Source organism: Oncorhynchus clarkii, chromosome 22, assembly GCF_045791955.1.
Source record: "Oncorhynchus clarkii lewisi isolate Uvic-CL-2024 chromosome 22, UVic_Ocla_1.0, whole genome shotgun sequence".
NCBI classification, from domain to species: Eukaryota; Metazoa; Chordata; class Actinopteri; order Salmoniformes; family Salmonidae; genus Oncorhynchus; species Oncorhynchus clarkii.
The window spans coordinates 12,362,735-12,386,535 of record NC_092168.1 but is presented as its reverse complement, the minus strand read 5'-3'; the positions used below and the strand labels follow the sequence as shown (position 1 = coordinate 12,386,535).

At 43.8% G+C, this 23,801-nt stretch overlaps 1 protein-coding gene across 9 annotated transcripts in view; it reads right to left on the bottom strand.

Moving 5' to 3' along the window:
- Positions 1 to 282: 282 nt before the first annotated feature.
- LOC139380405 (adenosine deaminase RNA specific B1b) overlaps positions 283 to 23,801 on the bottom strand; it is a 169,458-nt gene continuing 145,939 nt past the window's right edge. For 7 of the 9 annotated variants that reach the window (XM_071123046.1, XM_071123049.1, XM_071123050.1 and 4 more), the window contains 9 exons: positions 22,998 to 23,072; positions 17,688 to 18,613; positions 14,125 to 14,239; positions 13,490 to 13,658; positions 13,051 to 13,202; positions 11,491 to 11,659; positions 6,342 to 6,523; positions 4,404 to 4,582; positions 283 to 4,182 (listed from right to left, as the gene is read on the bottom strand). In XM_071123046.1, the coding sequence (XP_070979147.1) occupies positions 4,006 to 4,182; positions 4,404 to 4,582; positions 6,342 to 6,523; positions 11,491 to 11,659; positions 13,051 to 13,202; positions 13,490 to 13,658; positions 14,125 to 14,239; positions 17,688 to 18,613; positions 22,998 to 23,025 (2,097 nt within the window). In that variant the 5' untranslated portion in view covers positions 23,026 to 23,072 and the 3' untranslated portion in view covers positions 283 to 4,005. The remainder of the gene's footprint in view (positions 4,183 to 4,403; positions 4,583 to 6,341; positions 6,524 to 11,490; positions 11,660 to 13,050; positions 13,203 to 13,489; positions 13,659 to 14,124; positions 14,240 to 17,687; positions 18,614 to 22,997; positions 23,073 to 23,801) is intronic. The other 2 variants (XM_071123055.1, XM_071123054.1) reach the window with 2 other exon arrangements.

Genomic DNA, 23,801 nt, shown 5'->3' with positions numbered 1-23,801 from the left:
GTCCACTAATCCCGTTGAACCTTGAGATTGACAGACCGACTGACTACAAAGTAACACCTAACAATACCATCTCTCTTTACAATGTTCTATGTGAAAATATAGCGCTTGTTTTCGATCTTGGCGTGGTTTCTTCTCGGCGTGGGATGGTGCAGAAAGATAAGGGCTAGATGGGAGGCTGCTTGCTGATAAGGAGTCTGTGTGTTTCATGGGCTCAATACGTTCCGCACAACAACAGTTTACAACCACGCACACGTCGCAAAGAATGACACAACCTCCGCGAAAGAAAGTAAACTATGGTCGCCTTTATTTTTTGTTGTTGCTCATTTTAATATATCTATTTATCCGTTATTTTTCTACATACGAGTCCTTTAAAAGTATGTCGTCATGCTTTAGGTGCAGCTTCAGAGTGGGAGCACATGCAAGATGGTGGTCCGGGTACAGGTTGCACAGCGGACGTGGGGTGAGGAGGGTGGAGGAGTTCTCTGACCACCCGAGTGGACCCCATAGGGACCACTTAACAGTCACCAGTCACCACGCGGTCAGGGCGGCCGACCGTCTTGACCAAACGACCGACTGGGGACTATAGACCACTGGGACCACTAGGTTATAGGGTTGCAGTTCAGCTTCTTGGAAATAGTTTTCGACCTGTCCATTTTGGGGGACGGTTTGTGTCATGACATCATCGATTGACATCTTTAGTGCAGTCAAAAAAATTTAGGAACATACTATAGAGAAGCAGGCAGTCTTTAAAGAAAGTTTCAGACAGTCAGTTTATAAAGAGATTACGACAAGGGGGGAAACAGAGGGGGAGGGGAGCCATTCTTTTTGCTCCCGTTCCTGGTTGGGCCTCATTAAAAGGGGCGTTGGGGGTTATATTGCTTGTGACCTTGATCCAGTTCTCTTGGCTGAGGCCTGCATCGTGGCATGGTTCCCCCTCTGTCGGTGGAGGTAGGGGGGACGTACATGATTCCGAACATACATTTGTATCACAAGGACACAGCAACACAGGACATTTGACTTTTGCTCTACAAGGATTAGCAAATCTCTGGCCGTTGCAGTGAAAGAACCTGACTAGCTTTTTTGTAAAGAGTTCTAAGTAAAGGACAAAAACAAATCAAATACATCCCAGCAGTTTCATGGGGGGGGGGGGGGGGGGGGGGAAGAGAGAACAAGAACTAGACAGTGAAGGAAGAATAGTTGCACAGGCATCATATTTTTAACCAGTATTAATCCTATCCCCATCATTCCACAGCAATATAACAGAGAGGTTCACAATATTTACACCTTGGTAATCAACAGCTACAGATATACTGAAAGAGCCCGACAAGTAAGATTCCATCACGAAGCTGGAATACAACAGAACACAAACCCATTGTTCTATACAAATCAAATAAATTGGTCAAATGAAAGTACAATAACTAAAACATTGTAATATTTTAATCAGCAATTTGTGTGTGAGAAACACAGGTGTTAAAAAAATAATTCCCATTTTTTTTATTTTGTTGCTCAAAAGAAAATTGTGGGAAAACACAAGGACATAATCTTTGGTGAAGATTCCACAGCAATCTCTAATATCCTTATATCTAATATCGAGCTGTGTCATGCGCGCACACACACACACACACACACACACACACACACACACACACACACACACACACACACACACACACACACACACACACACACACACACACACACACACACACACACACACACACACACACACTCTAGACATACACACACACGACACACACAATGCTGGGACTCAAACCAAACACCTTCCCCTGCTGTTTTGAACCAAATATATTGGATATAAAAATACACTAAGTAAAGAATATCTCATAATATCAATCCCTTTGCAGCGTGTCGGTTCAAATTGTGGTTTGTCACTGGCCATCAAGTGCAACGCACAACGTTCAATAATAAACAAATGTACAATGCTGATATTACAGGTATATGACCAAGTTGTCATTACTGGCATCCAGAGTTTATCATGTTGTAGAAATAGTTGAAATAGAAAAGATTAGCACACGGCAGACAGTGGAGAACAGGGCTTATAGAATACCCAGGTATATGGACCAATAGGTCTTGGAGCGAGCATACACAGATTGGTCATTTGGTGGGTGGGTGGTACCAAACTCAACTTTGTAAAAACTCTCATGCGTTTCTTTGTGTTCCCTTGGAAGTTTACTCACACAATGAGCAATCAGCATTCGTGTTGCCTTTAAAGGCCCAGTGCAGTTTTTCCTGTGTTTTATATCATTGTGTACAACAGCTGATTAAACTAACACTAGAAAAGTGTGAGACAATGTTGATCAGTGTTATTTCCTGATAGTTGCTGGTTGAAAATACAATCTACACAGGACTTTTTAATCAGCAGGTTTGCATGTGCGGGAGTTTTGGCTTTCCATGGTGACATCACATGCTGTAAATTGGTTAATATACCAATAACAAAGAAAGTTCCAAACCTCTCTGCCAATAACAGCTAGTTTACTCCCAGAAAGTCCAACAAAATTCTTGTTTTTTGTTTAAAAGAAATCTTTACAGTAAGGTACTTAATTGATACCCGGAAATGATTTGATATTGATATAAAAACGGCTGCATTGGGCCTTTAAAAGGTATTTAAATGATGACATAAGCTCTTCCCAGCTCTCTATGAATGACATGACATATGGACTACTTTACACCTCCATAACAACCCTAGATTGACACAAGATGTGTTATGTCACCTTACTTGTATTGTGTAGCATGACCATGACATATCAAACTGAGGTTGTTAACATAAGCATTTATAAATGCCCAGGGCATGGATGCATAATGTCCATGAGGCTCATGCTTATGAAGGTGTAATGTAGCTCCTATGCAGTGTCATTGATGGAAAGACTTAATTCCTGTCATTATTCAGTTGCAGTGCAATCCTTCAATCCTCACAAAAAAAAAAGAGTCAAAAGTTTCAATTCTAAAAACAAAGCCCCTCCCTCCCCAAAAACAAACACATACAAAGAGAGAAAAATGATTTGAAGCTGCCTGTGCAGAAATAAGATGCTGGCATTCAAAATTCACTCGAGGAGATCCTGGTGGTTGCCTACCAAATCAGCTCTGCAGACCTCGGAGACAGTTCCCATGCAAAGCCATGGCTTAAGTCAATAAGAAAAAACGTGCAGCGCCTACCCAATCCCCTAAACTCCCTAGGCCAAAGGACTCGAGGGGAATCATCGACAGCCTCCACCAGGGCCCCTGTTCAAGTATGGAATAGGAATGGGAATGGTGACCAACATCGTCATCAAATAAATAAATAAGCGTAAAATGTTCACAAGAGAATATTTCAAATGAATGATGATTCAATGACTGTAACCACCATTTTGGATGAGTATTTAGCATCATGTCCTATGTGCTTTTAATACAGGGGCAAGAATGTAATAAAATAGGAAAAGAAAAGGTCAAATCTCACAATACGTAAAAAAATAGACCATGAAGTCATACGGCATTTGGGTTTCCAAGTGAAATTACATTTAACTGAATGACAGAAATGGAATCCGGCCAATCATTGTACATTCTAGTTACAGAAGTACTTATATAGTAACTACATGGTATATGGACAACCTCATGTAAAATTTTACAAAAAAAAACAGACTAAAAAGGATTCCAGTTTAAAATACCATACATTTTTATGTCCATAAGGACATAAAAAGGTATTTGAATTTTAGTTGGTTTAAAACAAACAGACAGACACAGCAAGTGATGACGTCACAGCGATGAGGAATGAGAGCAGAGTGATTGGGGACGGAGGAAGGAGGCCAGAACCACGTGCATTATTTCTCACACACACACTCAGACAGACATACACACACACACACACACGCATGTACGCACACACACGCACACGCACACACGTGAAGTCTCAGTGGCTGGTAGATTCGAAGAGCCACTCTCAGGTCTAGAGAGGGGGGTTGGGGTGCGGTGGGTTGGGTTGAGTGAAGAGGTTCCCCCCTAATTGCCCGATCAGGAGTTGAGGGAGAACTGGTCCTGCTCGATGGGCTTCTTCACCCAGGCCCCCAGGCCCGACTTGTGGAAGACCTTGATCAGCGTCTGCTTGGCGTTGTGGTACTCTACAGCCGCCTCCTTGGCGTCGTGGTACGAGCTGGGCTTGGACACCTTGATCCTCAGTGTGGATGACAACTGGCGTGGGGAGGGGAGCAAAACAGATGTTGAGATACGCAGAAGACTACTTTGAATAGGATATTGAGGAGCAACTTGTACAGTGCATAAACGTACAACCACTTGATCTGTGCTTCAGCTGCTCTTAATGCTGCCCACACCCTCTGTGAGTAGTGCTGATAGTCATAAACACTAATTCAAGGAGAACAGTTGTGGTGTGTGTGTGTCAAACCATTCCGTACCTTGGAGTGCAGGCGAATAAAGCGGCTGTAGAGGGCGTGCTTGCAGAGGCGCGAGGCGCGCCCCATGTCGTCTTTGCCCGTGGTGGCGTTGATGACCTCCAGCGCCTGGTCGCCCACTGCCCAGTTCACGCTGAAGTTGGGCGCCTTGCCCGGCTGCCTCGCCTCTGCGTTGCTGATGCCTGGAATCATAGATAGCCACTCACTCAGCAGCTCTAATTCCACCTTCTAACAGTGAGCATGCAAGGCTGAGCCAATGGGATTCAATGACGAGCCCAGGCATTAACTCTAAAAGTTAACTCCCCTTTCTAAAAGCAAGCACGCAAGTCTAACCAACCCGCAAATGTGACTCATGCCCGCTTTATCCTTCTGAGAGCAAGGCATTCGCTCTGAAAGAAAGCATATGACTCTTCAGGTTTTGGTGAAGGCTTCTCATCGTGGTTAACCCGAGCCGTCGCTCCACAAGCGAGGGCACGACGGGTCAAAGTCGCGAGTCTTTGTACAGTCTTTGTCCTAGCAGCATCTGTCAGAGATAGCGTTAACAAAATACCCATCAAAACATGATGCTACAATGTCCACCTAGTGTGTTTGGGATAAAGCCTCTATTACAGTACATGTGCTCCTCCAAGCAGAGGCCTAGAGAGAAGATAGATTGGCGGCATAAATCCTTCTTTCAGTGGAGGGTGTTAAACGCCTCGGTTCCTTTCTCTTCTGCAGTGCACTGGGCTGCCTGGCTGGGGGATTATGATTTAAAGGGCTAAATGCTGAGCGTCCACAGCGCAAAGCTCCTTCACGGCAAAACTCCCTAAAGCGGAAAAAAAGTTAATAACCCTCCCATTATCTCTTTACCTGCAGTTCAGGGAGTCATCGGAGGGGACAGAGAGGAGGAGGAAGAGGAGAGAGGGTTAGGTAGGCGGGAAGGAAGTTGAGCGCACCAGTTGGGACAGCTATTGCATTGTGTGAGATCTGGAGGGAGATCAGGGCCATGTTCATTCAGGCACACCATAGAAACACATTTCAAAGCGCCGTGCAATGGAAAATAAAGGACAATATGCTGTTACTAGGTAGCCCTCACCCTGCCTTAGCCCCTACCCTGACAACAGGTGTAGGAGGTGGTTTGGACAGTGGGATGGAAGGGGGAATGCACTTTATTTTAGCTGTATGTGCTATAGAACGCATAGCCGGTTCCAAATGCCACAAAACAACTTGACAAAGGGATATATAATGAAATATCACAAAGAAAAATCCTGGAGTCAAATAAACATTTTGAGAGTATCTAAACAGATCTGACCTTATAACAAATGGCTGCATGGATTCCACCGATTTGGCACAAAGGGCATCAAGTTATCCAAACTCACACAGGAAGGGTAAGTAAATGTCACCTCAGATGACAACTGCAGTGTTTCAATAAGACTACGGTAGGTGACCCATCTATGTGATTACCCACAGTCCTGCTGGGTATTTACCGTAGACATTTATACATGATTGGTGTTTACCCTTGTGCCTACTGTGGGTTTGCCCATGGAGTCACAGTGTCCGGTTGCATTGGTCTTCACAGAGAAAGCGTGAGGAAACAGACAAGAGGCCAACTAAGCCTCCTCCTAGCCACCTAAGCAAAGTGTTGAAAGTATTGGAGTGTTTGAATGTGCATGTGGTGGCACTTGAGTTATTCTAGCGTGGAGTGTTCTTTGGCATGAGAGTCTACGCCCGTGTCATGGGCATTAACCACCAAACGGGTGAAAAACGGGGAGGGACTGAAACAGGAAGGGACTACCTTCGACTCGTTTTTTGTTTTCTGTGGCAAAACGTTTTAAAACATGTTCTGTTGCGTCCCCCAAAATGAACACGACCCTGAGCGCATGAGAGTCTAGGCGCTAGAGTATTGGCGGCGGGGGGGCAAAGAAGTAAAGGAGTCGAAGTTTAAAGGTGAAGGGTACTGACCGCTCAGTAGAGGCCTGTTGAGGCTGAACTGTTGGGGCAGGTCCTCGATGTCGGCGATGCGCTGGTACATAGCCCGGGAGAGGTGGTCTGCGTGATACAGGCTGCCCAGGATGATGCTGGAGAAGTAGATGGGCTCCGTGAAGTAACTCATCAGAGATCCCTGGATGCCCAGCACGTTCCATCTGCAGCAGAGGGACACACACGCATAAGTACACACATACACATACACACATGCACGCATAAAGACACAAAAACGTACTCACACACAAATGCGCATCCACGCACACAAACACTCCCGCACAAACACACACATAGGAATGGCTGCTCTGAACTATCCAATTGCATTTATGTCACCCTACATTCTATGTTGTTACATTAGCCGTCCCATCTTTCCCATACATTTCCTTCCACACGCTCTATGAGGCTATACCAATTGCCTTGGCGAGCGACGACTTCGAAGAGGACACACACAGGCAGACCATTACCAGATGACAGAAACAAGACCCTGACAAACAGCTTTGATAACTGCCGCTCCTGTCTCCTTCTGACCCGAGGCAGTGTGTGTGTGAGAGTGTGTGAAATTAAGCCACCGACTAGAATCGCAGTCAAGACATGAGTCTCGGAGACCACTCGTTTTCCAGTAGCCCCCGGCAGGGACGTCTTCCATATGCGACGGGGGGGTTGATAGTTGGACTGTATCATTACTGTTGTTCCGTCCATCTACCCACCCACCTCATTTGATTTACGTGATTTTGCCCCTTGTGATAGCTGCTAAACTCAGTGGCCATGGAGGCTCTGGGGTGCACAATCAAAAAACATAATCAGACAAAACATACCACTGCTCTTTTCCAAAAACACGCATGCACATGTACACACACACACACACACCCCACTCCCCCACCAACGCACCACACACACACACACCCCACTCCCCCACCAACGCACCACACACACACACACCCCACTCCCCCACCAACGCACCACACACACACACACCCCACTCCCCCACCAACGCACCACACACACACACTTCAGTGTTCTAAAGGGAGAGTGGCGATCAAGCTCAAGTGATTGGGGCTTCACAATCAATTATTTTATCAAAGAAAAAGCAACTCTGGAGAGTAACACTTCTAATGAGCCAGTAGCCGTAAACTAGACCTCCATCACCTTAGCGCCGCCGGGCAGGCCATGTAATCCAAGGAGAAAGGTGTAAAAAAAAAAACACACTGAAATTGCAGGGCTAAGTCAAACAGCGCTAGTGCATTTAGGTAAATAGCCATCGCCGAGTCATTAATCATTCGTACAGGAAGAGATGGCAGGAGGGGCATTTTTTCTCCACCTCACCATTTAGTTGCAATGGTTAGGTTAGGAGAGGACCTGTTGTGTAGAGAACAAGTGGAGGGTAGTCTGTTCTGTGCTGTAAAGTGGTGACACTTTCTATGCCTTGCTCTAATTGGGCTATGAGCTAGGTTAGCTGTTAGTGCACATGCTACCTGTATACTGTCATCTCGAGTTACATAGTATAATAGCAAGGCCATTAATGCTTGATCAAAAACATTAGGTGTGTGACACTCCTGTTGGCATTGAAATTGGAGGAAGGGACTAGGAGGGAGAGTTACGGAGTAGATTGCATCGTACATTAATGGGGAGGGATAGATAGCTGCGCCTTGACTGTGGACAGTGAGCAGGGTCATGGGCTGACTGCGAAAACACCCGGGTTGGACCCCATCAATTCAGCTGCCCCTGATATAGCCTGAATCCAATAAGACTGGGCCTGAACAAAGTGGGATGTACAGGATAACTACTAGAAACTAAGTGCTATCACCTACAGTACCAGTCAAGAGTTTGGACACACCTAATCATGCCAGGGTTTTTCTTTATTTATAATTTTTTTGTTGTATTGTAGAACAATAGTGAAGACATCAAAACTATTAAATAATACATATGGAATCATGTAGTAACCAAAAAAGTGTTAAACAAATCAAAATAGATTTCATATTTGAGATTCTTCAAAGTAGCCACCTTTTGCCTTGATGACAGCTTTGCACACTCTTGGCATTCTCTCAACCAGCTTCATGAGGTACAGTAGTCACCTGGAATGCATTTCAATTAACAGGTGTGCCTTGTTAAAAGTCAATTTGTGGAATTACTTTCCTTCTTAATGTGTTCGAGTCAATCAGTTGTGTTGTGACATGGTAGGGGTGGTATACAGAAGATAGCCCAATTTGGTAAAAGACCAAGTCCATATTATGGCAAGAACAGTTCAAATAAGCAAAGAAATGACAGTCCATCATAACTTTAAAACATGAAGGTCAGTCAACTCTGAAAGTTTCTTCAAGTGCAGTCACAAAAACCATCATGCGCTATGATGAAACTGGTTCTCATGAGGCCCGCCACAGGAAAGAAAGACCCAGAGTTGCCTCTGCTGCAGAGGATAAGTTCATTAAAGTTACCAGCCTCAGATTGCAGCCCAAATAAAGAGTTCAGGTAACAGACACATCTCAACATCAACTGTTCAGAGGAGACTGTGTGAATCAAGTCTTCACGAATTGCTGCAAAGAAACCACTACCAAAGGACACCAATAATAAGAAGAGACTTGCTTTGGCCAAGAAACACGAGCAATGGACATTAGACTGGTGGAAATCTGTCCTTTTGCCTGATGAATCCAAATTTGAGATTTTTGCTTCCAACCACCATGTCTTTGCGAGATGCAGAGTACGTGAATGGATGATCTCCGCATGTGTGGATCCCAACGTGAAGCATGGAGGAGGAAGTGTGATGGTGTGGGGAGGGGCTTTGCGGGTGACATTGTCAGGGATTTATTTAGAATTCAAGGCACACTTTACCAGCATGGCTACCACAGCGTTCTGCAGCGATACCCCATCCCATCTGGTTTGCGCTTAGTGGGACTATCATTTGTTTTTCAACAGGACAATGACCCAAAACACAACTCCAGGCTGTGTAAACGCTATTTTTATTTACTTAACCTTTACTTAACTAGGCAAGTCAGTTCAGATCAAATTCTTATTTACAATGACGGCCTATACCGGCCAAACCCGGACGACGCTGGGCCAATTGTGCACCGCCTTATGGGACTCCCAATCACGGCCGGTTGTGATACAGTCTGGATTCGAACCAGGGTATCTGTAGTGACGCCTCTAGCACTGAAATGCAGTTCCTTAAACCGCTGTGCCACTCGGGAGCCCTATTTGACCAAGAAGGAGAGTGATGGAGTGCTGCATCAGATGACCTGGACTCCACAGTCACCGACCTCAACCTATTTGAGGTTGGGTGACTGTGGTTTGGGATGAGTTAGGACCGCAGAGAGAAGGAAAAGCAGTCAACAAGTGCTCAGCATATGTGGGAACTCCTTCAAGACTGTTGGAAAAGCATTCTTCATGAAGCTGGTTGAGAGAATGACAAGAGTGTGAAAAGCTGTCATCAAGGCAAAGGGTGGCTACTTCGAAGAATCTCAAATCTCAAATATATTTTGATTTGTTTAACATTTTTTGGTTACTACATTTGTGTTATTTCAGAGTTGTGTTGTCTTCACTATTATTCTACAATGTAGAAAATAGTAAAAATAAAGAAAAACCCTTGAATAAGTAGGTGTGTCCAAACTTTTGACTGGTACTGTATAAAACAACTAACTGCTCTAGAAAACCAGGCCTCTACACAACTTTGCAATCCTCCATTAATAATTTGTACAATATTATTGTTGTACTTGGATGTAATTTCTGCACTCTATCATAGGCCAATCTAAACAAAACTAGCTGAAAACACACTAAATGATTGCAATTACAGAAGTACATCAATAACTAGTTTGACCAAACCGTTATTAATCAAGCATTAAGCTTTTCCTATCAATGATTTATATGTACACTAGATGACTATCAGAGGGCGCTGTTTTAAAGCCATCGTGCCTCCATCTTGACACATCCCCACCTTCATAAAAAAATATTTTGGAAGCTATAGAAATGCATTTATTAATGTAACATTTGTTTTTGCCACTTTTATTCTATTACAGACATCTTAATGCATAATTATATTTATTATGTGAGCTAACATAAAAATAAAAGATTAAGAAATACATACAAATATTTTCCTTAAAGTATAATTTGTTGAAAGTACTAATGTTACTGTCTCCACTACAACAAAAACATACTTAAATACATGTCATTTTGTCCTTGAAACATTTAATTGAAATACTGTAGAATTCCATTCAAAACCTGCTCCTTGGTTTTGTCTAGAAGGTATACAGCTTTTGTCAAAATTGACTTTTCGTAGCAGGATTCGGAGAACTTACACAGAAGGTTAGGAGAATTAACGTTGCAGGTAAGGATAATTAGGTTAACGTTAGGAAAAGGGTTAGGGTTATCTAAAATATAAAAATAATTAAACTTTTGACGTCAAATTTGACAAAAGCTGTATGCGATCTAGGCATGACCCAACTTCTTCTGGGGAGTGCCAATACGGCCGAGTGGTGTCTTCAAAGCCTCTCACTGGCCAATACATAGAATCAGCAATACAGGGTTAATATACATCAGTGATTCATATGCATTAAAGAGGTAACGCTGAGTCTGCTATATGGGTGGAAGTGGCTGACAGATACTCTACATCAATGCATGATATGTGTGTGTGTGTGTGTGTGTGTTCTTGTGTGTGTAGGTGAAGTTCTTTGGGGTAGCGGGTAGATATGCCAGAGCCCGCTGTCACAGCACACTGAAGGAAGACAGAGTTTGTGTGTGTGTGTGTTTTATAAGTCTTGACACCTCTTTATCTGTCTATTTCCGTGACATTACCACGGCACACATTGGCAGACACCACCGTAACTTTATGGGTGAATCCGCACCCTGCACTAATAACGACTTAACAGACACCTTAACACAGAGACCAATAGCCTAACTCTGGTTATATACTACAGCTGTATCTACCACAACAGCAGCTTACTGACTGTAAGGATTGCACTTCCAAGTGCAAATACCGGGCAAGAATTAGAGTCAAATTCATATAAACTCTGTTTAATGTCCAATTAAATTGTTGATAATTAAATTGTTGATTTGTAATTTTTGTTATTTGCAAATGTACATGATGATTGTGTCTCACAATCTTGCCGGCTTTGGAGGAGGATATGTGAGGAAATGTTACCTTGCGATCTTGTCACTGCAGGACATGGTGAGCAGCCTCTCTCCCTGCAGCACCCCGTCCCATGTCTGGATGGTGTTGCTGGTCCTCACAGGGATGGTCCCCTCCCCAGACTCTATCTTGGTCCTCAGCTGGCCCCGTGCCTTCCGGTTGGGGTGGCGGTCTCCTTGGTCTGTGGGAGGGGGACAAGGAGAAGACAGATGGATGAATGGATTAACTCTAAACCAGTTTCAGTCAGTTTCTGTATTTTCTTTGAAATGTATCACATAAAATCAACATTTTCATGAATGCGGTCAATAAGACATTGATGATCAGCACCAGCAATATATAAGCAATCCTGGCCGCCTGTACACTCTTAACACAGCAGATTTCATTTAATGTAATGTGACAATTTAAAATGCATCAAATATTACACCAGGCAAAAGATGCATATACCAAAATTGTTGAGGATACATACACAAAAAAGTCAAGATACTTGTTTCCATTGTGGTCTTCTAGGGCATGTGACACCAAATCATCTCGACAGTGCGAAGGGTACAAAAGACAATAACTTTAAATACAACTTCATTGTTATTAATCACAGCATTTCTACATGTTGGAAAGTAATTCAAAAAGCTAACAAGCCTAATCAATCCACTGGCTAATTGTACAAGGGTATTTCCTTTTGTGTTTTTGCGTATGCCGGGAAACAATGTGACAGAAGCATTTATATGTGACATATAAAGAGGAGTAATCAGAGAGAGCGAGAGAGAGAGAGAGAGAGAGGAAGAGAGAGAGAGAGAGAGAGATAGAGGAAGAGAGCGACAGAGAGAGAGAGAGAGAGAGAGAGAGAGAGAGGAAACATGGACAAAGATCCACTAATTAATAGACTTGTTGAAATGGGTTTGTAATACGCATTTGGACATTCAAAATGAAATTCTAATTAAATGAAACCAGGCATAAGAGGAAAACATACAGGAGTTAATTGAATAAAATAAACAAGCTCCGATATGGAATTCTCAACAAGCGTAAGATTAAATAAGAAAATGTGTCAGCCAGCTAAGTGAGGGGAATGGAGACTGAGCTGACGTGGGGGTTGATTGAGTCTGGCTGTCACATGGGACAAGGTCACTAAAGATGGCATGCCACCAAAACTAATGGAACGGCCCTATATGTACATGTTCACGTAGCATCGAAATTTAAGCCATTGACATTATAAGCTTACAGTCATATGGAATCAATGAGTGAATCACAATAAGCCTTGCATTTAAGAGATAGTTCAGCGAATTGCATTCGGTTAAGAGCAAGAAGAGTATGGTCGGAAATGCTGTTTCCGTGTTTATATGAAGGTGTATCACAAATGTCTCAATGAGTATAAGATAATTAGGCTTCATATAAACTTAAGGGCAGAACGCATTCACATCGAAAAGCATTGTGCAGGCGCTGGACAGCCTGACATATGCACCTGATGAAGAAGGCAGGAATCATGCCATCATTGTACATTGTGGCACAGAAGGGTCAACAAGAGGTTTGGTAACATCTACTACTGTCACAGGTAAGTGGGGAGGAGGGTGCGCCTCATACCTTCCATGCCGGCCTCATGCGGCGAGAAGATGCGTGCGTCTCCGCAGGGCGAGGTGCTGATGTAGAGGTGGAACTGGACGTTGTCCTTTAGCCGGTAGCCACGCTTGTCACAGCGCATGAAAATAGACTTCTGCTGCTCCTCCTTGTTGTTGCTAGGAGACAGAGGGTGAAAGGGGGGAGGGGTGCAAAGTGTTGGCAGTGGCTCCAAATGTCACAGAAAATAAAAACAACTAAAAGAAATCAGCTGAAGCAAGAACAAAAAAAGGAATGCCATGCTGCAATTGAAGCAACATTGCAACAGTGAACTCAATTTTACAACTAAATACAAATTCATTTTTTACTAGGACTTCATGATCCACTGAAGGCTTCAACAAACAAGACTCTAATCAAAATGGGAGCCATTTTGTGTGTTTGTGTTTTCAATGGCCTAACTTCTCACCTTAGGAAGTGCTCTAGCTGGGCGTAGAGGTACCGGATGAGCGAGCGGCGGGCGATAATCTCTGCGTGGCAGTCGTTGAGTGCCAGGCCGCGGTCGCTCATGTACTCGCCATTGATGCACTTGGTGCCTGTGGAGACGCAGATCACTTGGGCCTCTTTCACGTCTGTGCCTGGGAGTGGGGATCAGAGAAGTTCAAAATTCACCTTTACATTCAATAAAAAGCCATTTGTGTTTATTGTTTCTACTTTTCTACCATTATTCCATTTCATTGACATTTTATTGTGTTTTTGATAAGGGACATGTAGGTTTTTAGAAATATGTGCATGTGTGTACTCGTGAAATTACATTTTTGTAAATTGTATGGGGTAAATTAGGCTTACATAGCCAATGATAAACAGCAGCACCAGTCATGGACATGGACCCCTCAAAAGGAAGATTTTGATGTGCACCCTGATTGACAGGTGATGCTAAGAAGATTCATTTCCTCCCATCTACACACATTAGCCTCCTGCTGACAGAATGGCTGGGGTTTTATGGCCTGTACAAATTTAGTGGTGTAGTGTTCTGCGGAAACAGCAACGCTCTGAGGGTGGAGAACGTCCAGTTTTCCCATTAGACGGAGTGATAAAGCGTACCTGTTGTCATGACAACTCCCGCCAGGACTTTCCGTCGCGCGTGGGGCGAGGTGAAGTTGTCCGTCAGCTCGCTGAACTTGTCCACCACCAGGCGAGAGACGGCGTCGGCGAGAACCTGTAGAGGTGAGACACGCAACACAACGAGCACAGGCTTCAGGTACAGGCTGCCTGTTTGGAAATAGTTTATCCTTTCCAAATCTTTAAACATCAAAGCTCTTACTTAAACCTAAGACCAGCATCTAGGGGCAACTTCATCATATTCCACCACACGCACACATGCCAGAGTCAGCCATGTGGACTTACTAAGCAGAGTAGACATTATAGACCCTCAAGCACTAGTCGTCACCTGTCAGTGTATTCACATACACTATATACAAAAAAGTATGTGGAAACCTCTTGAATTAGTGGATTCGGCTTTGCTGACAGGTGTATAAAATCAAGCACACAGCCATGCAATCTCCATAGACAGACATTATTGAAAACTTTCAGTGACTTTTAACGTGGCACCCACCGTCATAGGATGCAACCTTTCCAACAAGTCAGTTTAAAAAAAATTATGCCCTGCTAGAGCTGCCTCCTCTGTCCTTGGTTGCAACACTCACTACCAGGTTCCAAACCAAATTCCAAACGTCAGCACAAGAACTGTTTGTCGGGAGCTTCATGAAATGGATTTCCATGGCCAAGCAGCATCACACAAGCCTAAGGCCACCATGCGCAATGCCAAGCATCGGCTGGAGTGGTGTAAAGCTCGCCGCCATTGGAGTCTAGAGCAGTGAAAAAGCGTTCTCTGAAGTGATGAATCACACGATCTGGCAGTCCGACAGACGAATCAGGTTTGGCAGATGACAAGAGAACGCTACCTGCCCCAATGCATAGTGCCAACTGTAAAGTTTGGTGGAGGAGGAATAAAGGTCTGGGGCTGTTTTTCATGGTTCGGGCTAGGCCCCTTAGTTCCGGTGGAAAATTGGAGGGGAAATCTTAACACTACAGCATTACAGCATGCAATGACATTCTGGACGATTCTGTGCTTCCAACCTTGTGGCAACAGTTTGGAGAAGGCCCTTTCTTCTTTCAGCATGACAATGCACCTGTGAACAAAGCCAGGTCCATACATAAATTGTTTGTTGAGATCGATGTGGAAGAACTTGACTGGTCTGCACAGAGCCCTGACCTCAACCCCATCGAACACCTTTGGGATGAATTGGAAAGCCGACTGCGAGCCAGGCCTAATCGCCCAACATCAGTGCCCAACCTCACAAATGCTCTTGTAGCTGAATGGAAGCAAGTCCCTGCTTCAATGTTCCAACATCTAGTGGAAAGCCTTCCGAGAAGAGCGGAGGCTGTTTAGCAGCAAAAGGGGGACCGACTACATATTAATGCCCATGATTTTGGAATGAGATGTTCGACGAGCAGCTATCTACATAGAATATTAAGGATAGAAATGTGAGTTGTCCTCATTTGAGCCAAAAGTCTTATACAGTGGGCATATATAGAATCGAATCTCAGCAGGAACCTCGAATGGACTTAATGCATCTCTTTTCCTTGACAGTGGCCGTTCCTTTTGCTCGCTTTTATCCATTTACTAATACAGAGGAAAATGATTACAGCCAAGGAGAGGCGACGGCTGAATAGGCACAAATTAAAAAGATTAGTCCAAATATTACTTCCCCAGTACTTCAGAGTCACCCAGTTGGAGTGGGATAATTTGACTTCTGGGAATTGGTTGCAGGCAGCACTGAAACGCGTGGACGTCTGTGTTATCCGTCGTGGAACAAAACAGACAGCCAAAAACAGTGAAACAATTCCATTCTGGCAATAAAAAAGTACTCTATCACTCATGTTTTCCTGATTTTCCAATTAGCCCCCGTCCATATGGAGCGACCGCTTCAGCTGGGCTGAAGGTACATTTAATAAATATTAACCGACAGAGAATTAATAGACCAATTAGTGGGTGCAGCATCGTTGACACGAGCTGCCCGGGTTGAAGGAAGCAGACCGATGACAAGTGGAGGGAGAGTAAAGAAAGAAAGTGGGTGGGGGGGAGACAATTGAAGCCGTTGACAGTGTGCCCCACAAGCTGCTTTCCTGTCCAGACGGCACTATCTCTGCACGCACTGGCACGACTTTGACAGTCACTTATGTGATGAAAAATCCCAAACCAATCCCCATCCTCACTCCCCAATTCATATAAAACTGAACCAGCGCTAGGATATTGACAGTCTTTGGAAAGGGAGACCTTCTTTGAGCACCTTTACGCCTGGGTTTACACTCCACCAAGCATTCCAAGTAACAAAACTCAGTGTGGAGCCGAGCCCTCCGTGTGAAAGTCACAAAGTGGTTACGGAGCACGCCTAGTGGAGTGCAAATCCAGCCTAAGGGAGGGCGTGGATCTAGATGCAGTCTGACTTCCAGCCACAGCACCCCAATAAACCGTTACTGAGCCCTAGCCCTAACCACGGTCGTCATATTACATTTGAAATAAAATCACATTCGATATCGAAAGTGTTTCTCTTATACAAGAGTGTTAAAGACAACATCTTCAGAAACAGGGCTTTTATTTAGGCTAAACAAGTGATGTAAAACATGACTTAACTAAAATAATTGTATTTCAAGTTTCCTATGGAATTAACCCTAACTCTAAGAAGCCCTGACAGTGCTTCAACTTAAATAGGTCCCACATCTAGGTACGAAATAGCCTGGACAGCCAATATTGTTTTTTTCAACACACACAAAAAAAAGGCGATGCTAAATAAGATAGAGGTGTTATCTCAGCTGCCGATGAGGGGAGCCCAATTAGGAGATGTGTAAATAGATGTCTCACATGTATACGCAACCGTTTCACTACTGAAGCACCGCACATTTTCATATCCTGTCTCATCTTCTATCGTCCGTCGGGCCTGATCATTTCATCTTCATTTTCAATGAATGTCAAATCCAGCGATGATTGGCAAGAGAACTGAACCTTCCAGTGGGGACTTTCATGAAGAAAATATTTCTAGATATGAGGTAGCAAAGGCATGCGACTGACACTGGGATTCTTTAGATTCGCTCGAACGCATTGCGATTAAAAAGGCTTTCAGATGTTGTCGTTTGTAATATCTAGAAAGGATATCTAACTGAAATCAACAAGAGAGGGATATTGTTAATTACAGTAGTGAAAATACCTCTGTGTCCTCAGAGCTTTAAAACCACATAAGCCTATTGAACATTTTCCCAGTTTAAAGTATGACATAAGAACTATTCTCAAACACTGAAATTCTCAGCAGATTGCTTTCTTTGACCAAAACATATCCAGATATTCCTAAATGTGTAATGCACTCCCATTTAAAAAAAAATCCAAAATCACAACAGTGTTTGAGAAAGCCTTGCATAAGTGTTTTGGCTTCTGGGGAAGCTCTGATGCCTTTGCTTTGCCTGAAAACATTACATGTAGAGTATAAAACACACTTTCCCATTAAAAATGGTCAGTGACTGCAGATTCTATGTTCTATGTCCTGTTTTAAAAGGGCCTTGAATGGGGGCAGAGTTGGCTTGTTCAGAGGGACCTAGGTTTGGGAACTTACCTGGGGTAGGTGGAGCTGCAGTCCCTCTCTGGGGATGGGCTGTCGGGAGGGTGTCTGGTCCAGCTGCATGTTGAAGAGGGCTGAGAGGGCTGCCTGGGCGGCCCGGGCCTTGGCCAGCTTCTTGTTTCGTCCAGAGCCCTCAAACTGCTGTGAGTCCACCGACACCTGCATGACAAAGTTCTTGGCGTGGCTCTCACCGCTCTCCGACACAAAGTCGTACTTGAGGCCCGGCCTCAGCTCGTTGAGGATCATGACGGGATTCTTTCCGCTCGAGTTTGAGGTGAAGGAGGAGGGAGGGGGCAACGGTGCCTGGGCAAGGTTAGCACCTGGCGTGGAGGGCAGAGGATACTCTCCCAGCGAGTTTAAGGAGCCGCTGCCATTGGATCCCAGGTAAAAGGAGTCCTCGGGTGGTGCGGGCGTCTCAAACCCATTGAAGAGCATGTCTGGGAAGTCGGCCTGATCGGATGTGAAGTCCGTGTTGACCGTCAGTGTCCGGCCCATAGCCAGGTGCGCCTCGGAGGCGTTGGGGAACTGGACAAAGGAGCGCAGGGCCTTTTCTGCCGCATTCAGCTTGGCCTTCTTCTTAGTCGGACCTGAGCCCTCGAACAGTTGACCGTTGACCTCAACGGTCATGACAAACACGGGAGCATGGACCGGACCTGTTTGAGACAGCAGCTTATACTGTAGCCCCGGCTTGATTTCATTCAGCTGCATAAGTGCATTTTTTGGTAGAACTGGGCCCGGTGTTTTCTTACGCTTCTTGGCCCGGAACTTGGACAGCGTGTGGCCATTGTTGCCCTCCTCTAGGGGGCGCTTCCTGCTGCCCCCGCCACTGCCATTGGGGAGCTGCTCGCCTACAGCTGCCCCCTCTTTGGAGGAGACGTTGTCCAGGTTACGGTTTTCCTTAACGTCGGTGCTGCTCGAACCTGCGGTGCCCAGAAAGAGTAACTTACAACGCCTTCGTTGCAGGATCTTGTAAATGTAAAATTTATAGATTCCTATATCACTCTTTGGAACTGACCTGGTGATGTGTGTTATCGTTATTTGGTAGTGAGGCTTAACTGATAATGCATTTAACCCAAAGGATCAAACATATATCTAAAAGGAAAATCCATTTAGAAATGACGTTTGAGAAAAATTGCCTGAAGCACATGTCATAAATATAAATTGTAATATTGATAGGACAGTACATTCTTGGATTTTATAACATGGCAAGAGGGATTTCATCTATACAGTACATGCAATTATTACATCAATGGGGAAATCAGTGATGCGGAAATATTGTAAGAATCAGGCCAGCTTAACAACATAAACAGTGAGTTCCTCCCTCTACATAAGAGAGAACTATTTGCGTTTCCTGGCCTTTTTGTCAGGGAGGGTTTTGGTTAATATTTGTCAGTTTAGGGAGGGGTCAGGCGGGAAGATGTGGAAGAGTTGGGGTACGCACACACGCATATGCACACACTGATCTTTACTTTATGGGCAGATGTTATGACCTGTTCTTTCTGCCTTAATGATAGGTTGGCGCTATATCCTAGAGTGCTGAGCTAGTGCTTTAGCGCTCATAATAGTGGAATTGCAGCTGGAGAATATTGTAAGGAGCACACATCACCAGGTCCTGTTGGCAAAGTGGACGGAATGTTGGCAAAATTTTCATTTATAACATCCTCCAGCAAAGGCTTGATAGGTTACTCCTTTCGGAACTCAGGGGAGAGAGAACCGGCAGTGCAAATGAAAGGGTTTAGTTGGAGGATGGAGGGTGCAGGGAAGAGTGCGAGGTGGAGTTTGGGTATCATAAGATGCAGGCAGAAAGGAAAGAAAAGGAGGGAGAAAAAAAAAACAGCAAGGAAAAAGGACACATTCCCGTAAGGTCAACAAAGTCTGACGAGGATGGCAGGGTCCAACCTGAGATCTGGTGCCAGGATCAGAACGCTTTTAGATCCACTCATCTTTACACAACCTCATTTCTATGATATCTGTTACTTGCCTCTTGGTAACACAGAGCTCTACTTAAGAAAATCAAAAGTATGAAACCAAAATATATTATATTAATGCATTTTCAAACGAGATGAACTACATAAGAGGCTAAAGGTTTCTGAAATTGTGAGGCTCTGTTGGGGTTTCCGACGACTCCTGAACAACACAGAATCCTTAGCTTCTGACAGGTGGCGATGTTCGTCAAGTTTCTGCACACTAAAATGCATCCCAGAAACAAGACAAAACATAGCAATCCTGCTCTCACGTGATTCCCAATTCTCTTCTATATATAGACTAATATATATCCTCCACTCAAAATGCAATGTGTCCACATATGTGCGTTAATATATACAGTTGAAGTCGGAAGTTTACATACACCTTAGTCAAATACATGTATACTCTGTTTTTCACAGTTCCTGACATTTAATCCTAGTAAAAATTCGCTGTCTTAGGTCAGTTAGGGTCATCACTTTATTTTAAGAATGTGAAATGTCATAAAAATAGTAGAGAGAATGATTTATTTCAGCTTTTATTTCTTTCATCACATTCCCAGTGGGTCAGAAGTTAACATACACTCAATTAGTATTTGGTAGCATTGCCTTTAAATTGTTTAACTTAAGTTGGGTGAATTGTGGCCCATTCCTCCTGACAGAGCTGGTGTAAATGAGTCAGGTTTGTAGGCATCCTTGCTCAAACACACTTTGTCAGTTCTGCCCACACATTTTCTACAGGATTGAGGTCAGAGCTTTGTGATGGCCACTCCAATACCTTGACTTTGTTGTCCTTAAGTCATTTTGCCACAACTTTGGAAGTATGCTTGGGGTCATTGTCCATTTGGAAGACCCATTTGCGACCAAGCTTTAATTTAATTTAAACTTTAATTTAAATTTAATTTAATTTAAATTTTGATGTCTTGAGATGTTGCTTCAATACATCCACATAATTGTCCTACCTCATGATGCCATCTATTTTGTGAAGTGCACCAGTCCCTCCTGCAGCAAAGCAGACCCACAACATGATGCTGCCACCCCCGTGCTTCACGGTTGGGATGGTGCTCTTCGGCTTGCAAGATTCCCCCTTTTACTTCCAAACATAATGATGGTCATTATGGCCAAAAAGTTATATTTTTGTTTCATCAGACCAGAGGACATTTCTCCAAAAAGTACAATCTTTGTCCCCATGTGGAGTTTCAAACCATAGTCTGGCTTTTTATGGCGGTTTTGGAGCAGTGGCTTCTTCCTTGCTGAGCGGCCTTTCAGGTTATGTTAATATAGGTCTCGTTTTACAGTGGATATAGATACTTTTGTACCCGTTTCCTTCACAAGGTCCTTTGCTGTTGTTCTGGGATTGATTTGCACTTTTCGCACCAAAGTACGTTCATCTCTAGGAGACAAGAAGGCGTCTCCTTCCTGAGCAGTATGACAGCTGCGTGGTCCCATGGTGTTTATACTTGCGTACTATTGTTTGTACAGATGAAGGTGGTACCTTCAGGCATTTGGAAATTGCTCCCAAGGATGAACCAGACTTGTGGAGGTCTACAATTGTTTTTCTGAGGTCTTGGCTGATTTCTTTTGATTTTCCCATGATGTCAAGCAAATAGGCACTGAGTTTGAAGGTAAGCCTTGATATACATCCACAGGTACACCTCCAAATGACTCAAATGATGTCAATTAGCCTATCAGAAGCGTCTAAAGCCATGACATAATTTTCTGGAATTTTCCAAGCTGTTTAAAGGCACAGTCAGCTTAGTGTATGTAAACTTCTGACCCATTGGAATTGTGATAGTTGCGAATTATAATTGAAATAATCTGTCTGTAAACAATTGTTGGGAAAAATGACTTGTGTCATGCACAAAGTAGATGTCCTAACCGACTTGCCAAAACTATAGTTTGTAAACAAGACATTTGTGGAGTGGTTGAAAAACGAGTTTGAATGACTCCAATCTAAGTGTATGTAAACTTCCGACTTCAACTATATATTAGTGTAACATGGATGTGTTTGAGTGGGAGGAGGTCTTGAAGTGGGGAGTATCATTGTTACATACAGAGTACATACAGCACAGAATAATGGACTCTGGGGTAACCATGCACAAGCCAGGCAGGAAGGAATCTTAACAAGGGTGTGTGTGGGATGGTTGTGGAAACAAGTACAAAGGAGAATGACCAAAGGCATGAATACTGTAAAATGAAGAAGTGGCTTTTGCCATTTTCTAAAAAGAAGGGAATCTGATAGGAGCGGGTTGTGAAAATGATCACGCAAAAATATAGCATGGAGAGGAGACATTCTCATCTATTTTGATGGATGGATTAATTTCAGAGAATTATTCAAAGAATTGTTCATAGTAAGATTGGCAGTGCTAAAAGGAGTGGTCATGGGATTACATGAAATTGCTGACTTGATGAGTCAATTAATATTTAATGACTTTTATTGCGGTATAGCTACAGAAGACTGAAGCGTCTCGTCGATTTCAGTGGAGTACTTTCATAATCTTTTTAGGCTTATGCCTCTCTCGATGTACAGTATCCTGAATGTCAGTGAGAATATGTTTGGAACACTGTTTTTCAAACCGGCATGCAGCTGGTACGAATGTGAGCAAAGACTGAGTATACAAAAATAGATGAACTGCTCCTGGTGTTCAAGTAAATGACATATTTCCATTGCTCAGAGAAATATTTCTGTGTACAGTAGCTATCTTGAACGTGTCTCACAAGTCTGGAGATAAATAGTGCAACAGCAGTTCCAGTATCAGAACTCCATGAAATGTTCCCCTCTGCCTTGAGTCAGTTGCTGGCGCTTTGGAAAAATGTCCCCTAAGAGTTGGATTGATATTGAACTTCATTGCATACCTGCTTATCAGGGGAAATCTAAATACGGAAACGGGCCGATTGTAATGAAGGATCTTAAGGTTACATTGTCAGAGGTCTTCAGTGTGAAACCGGTGAGTGACTACAATGGTCACCATCCATTTAATCATGGGATTAGGGCAGGCAGCCATTTTCTTCTGTCTGTTCAGAGTGGTGGGGATGTAGGGACAGACACTCAATTCATAGGCATGGCTGCTGGAGCTCAGATTCCTTCAAAAAATGTCCAATTAAATTTGAATATGTGAGGGAGGCTGAAATGTTTTAAGGGTGTGCATAGAGCAATATAAGTTGAATCCAAGGACATTTATTAAAGTTTTTGTGGTGGGAATATCGAGTTCTGCAGTTTTGTATATGCACTGTGTGTGTGTCCTTCGTGTGTGTGTGTGTGTGTGTGTCTAGGCAGGGGATCAGCTAAGGGAACAAATGGACAGCCAGACAGACAATTTGACAAAGAGACAGACAGACTCACTCATGTTCTCCTCTTCATCCACGTCCATAGTGAAGAGCTTCTGCAGGGCCCGGGGCTGCCTAGCTCCGGCTCCACCTGAGAACAACATGAGAGGAAGGGACGGTCAGTCAAACTCAACCTACTGTATATGTCTCCACCACAACTAACACACGGGCCCATGTGCACACACAAACAAGTATAACTATAATAGAGGGGACCAAATGTTGGGGAAATGTCAGGGTCTCTTCCCTACGGGCAAGGGCTGCTGAAAGTGTATAAAAATCTAAATATTCATATGTATACACACACACACACACACACACACACACACACACACACACACACACACACACACACACACACACACACACACACACACACACACACACACACACACACACGGTGTGGTGAGATGAAAATGACACAGCCAGGTTAAGCTTACGGTGAGTGTATAAATATTCAGAGGTGGAAACTAATCTGGACGAGAGAGGAGAGGGGGCCCGGTGCTGACAGGTCGTAATAGTCGGGAGCAGTCTATTGTGACTTTAATATCCGTCCGATTAGACCTCATTTCCAGCTGCCTGCCGGGAGATATACAGCTATTGACATGGACAGGCCTTTTAGTTGGGCGTGACACACACAGCCATTTATCCTCCAGTAGAAAATGCACTACAGTACACAGACAGTTGTACAGTACAGCAAAGCCAATGGATTTCTAGCCGAGCAGAATTGGGTTCATGCACTTGGTATTTGTGCGAGATGGTTCTCTGCAGGTGAATGCAGCTTCTGGCAATCAGTCATCAAGGAAAGACCTGGAATCTATAC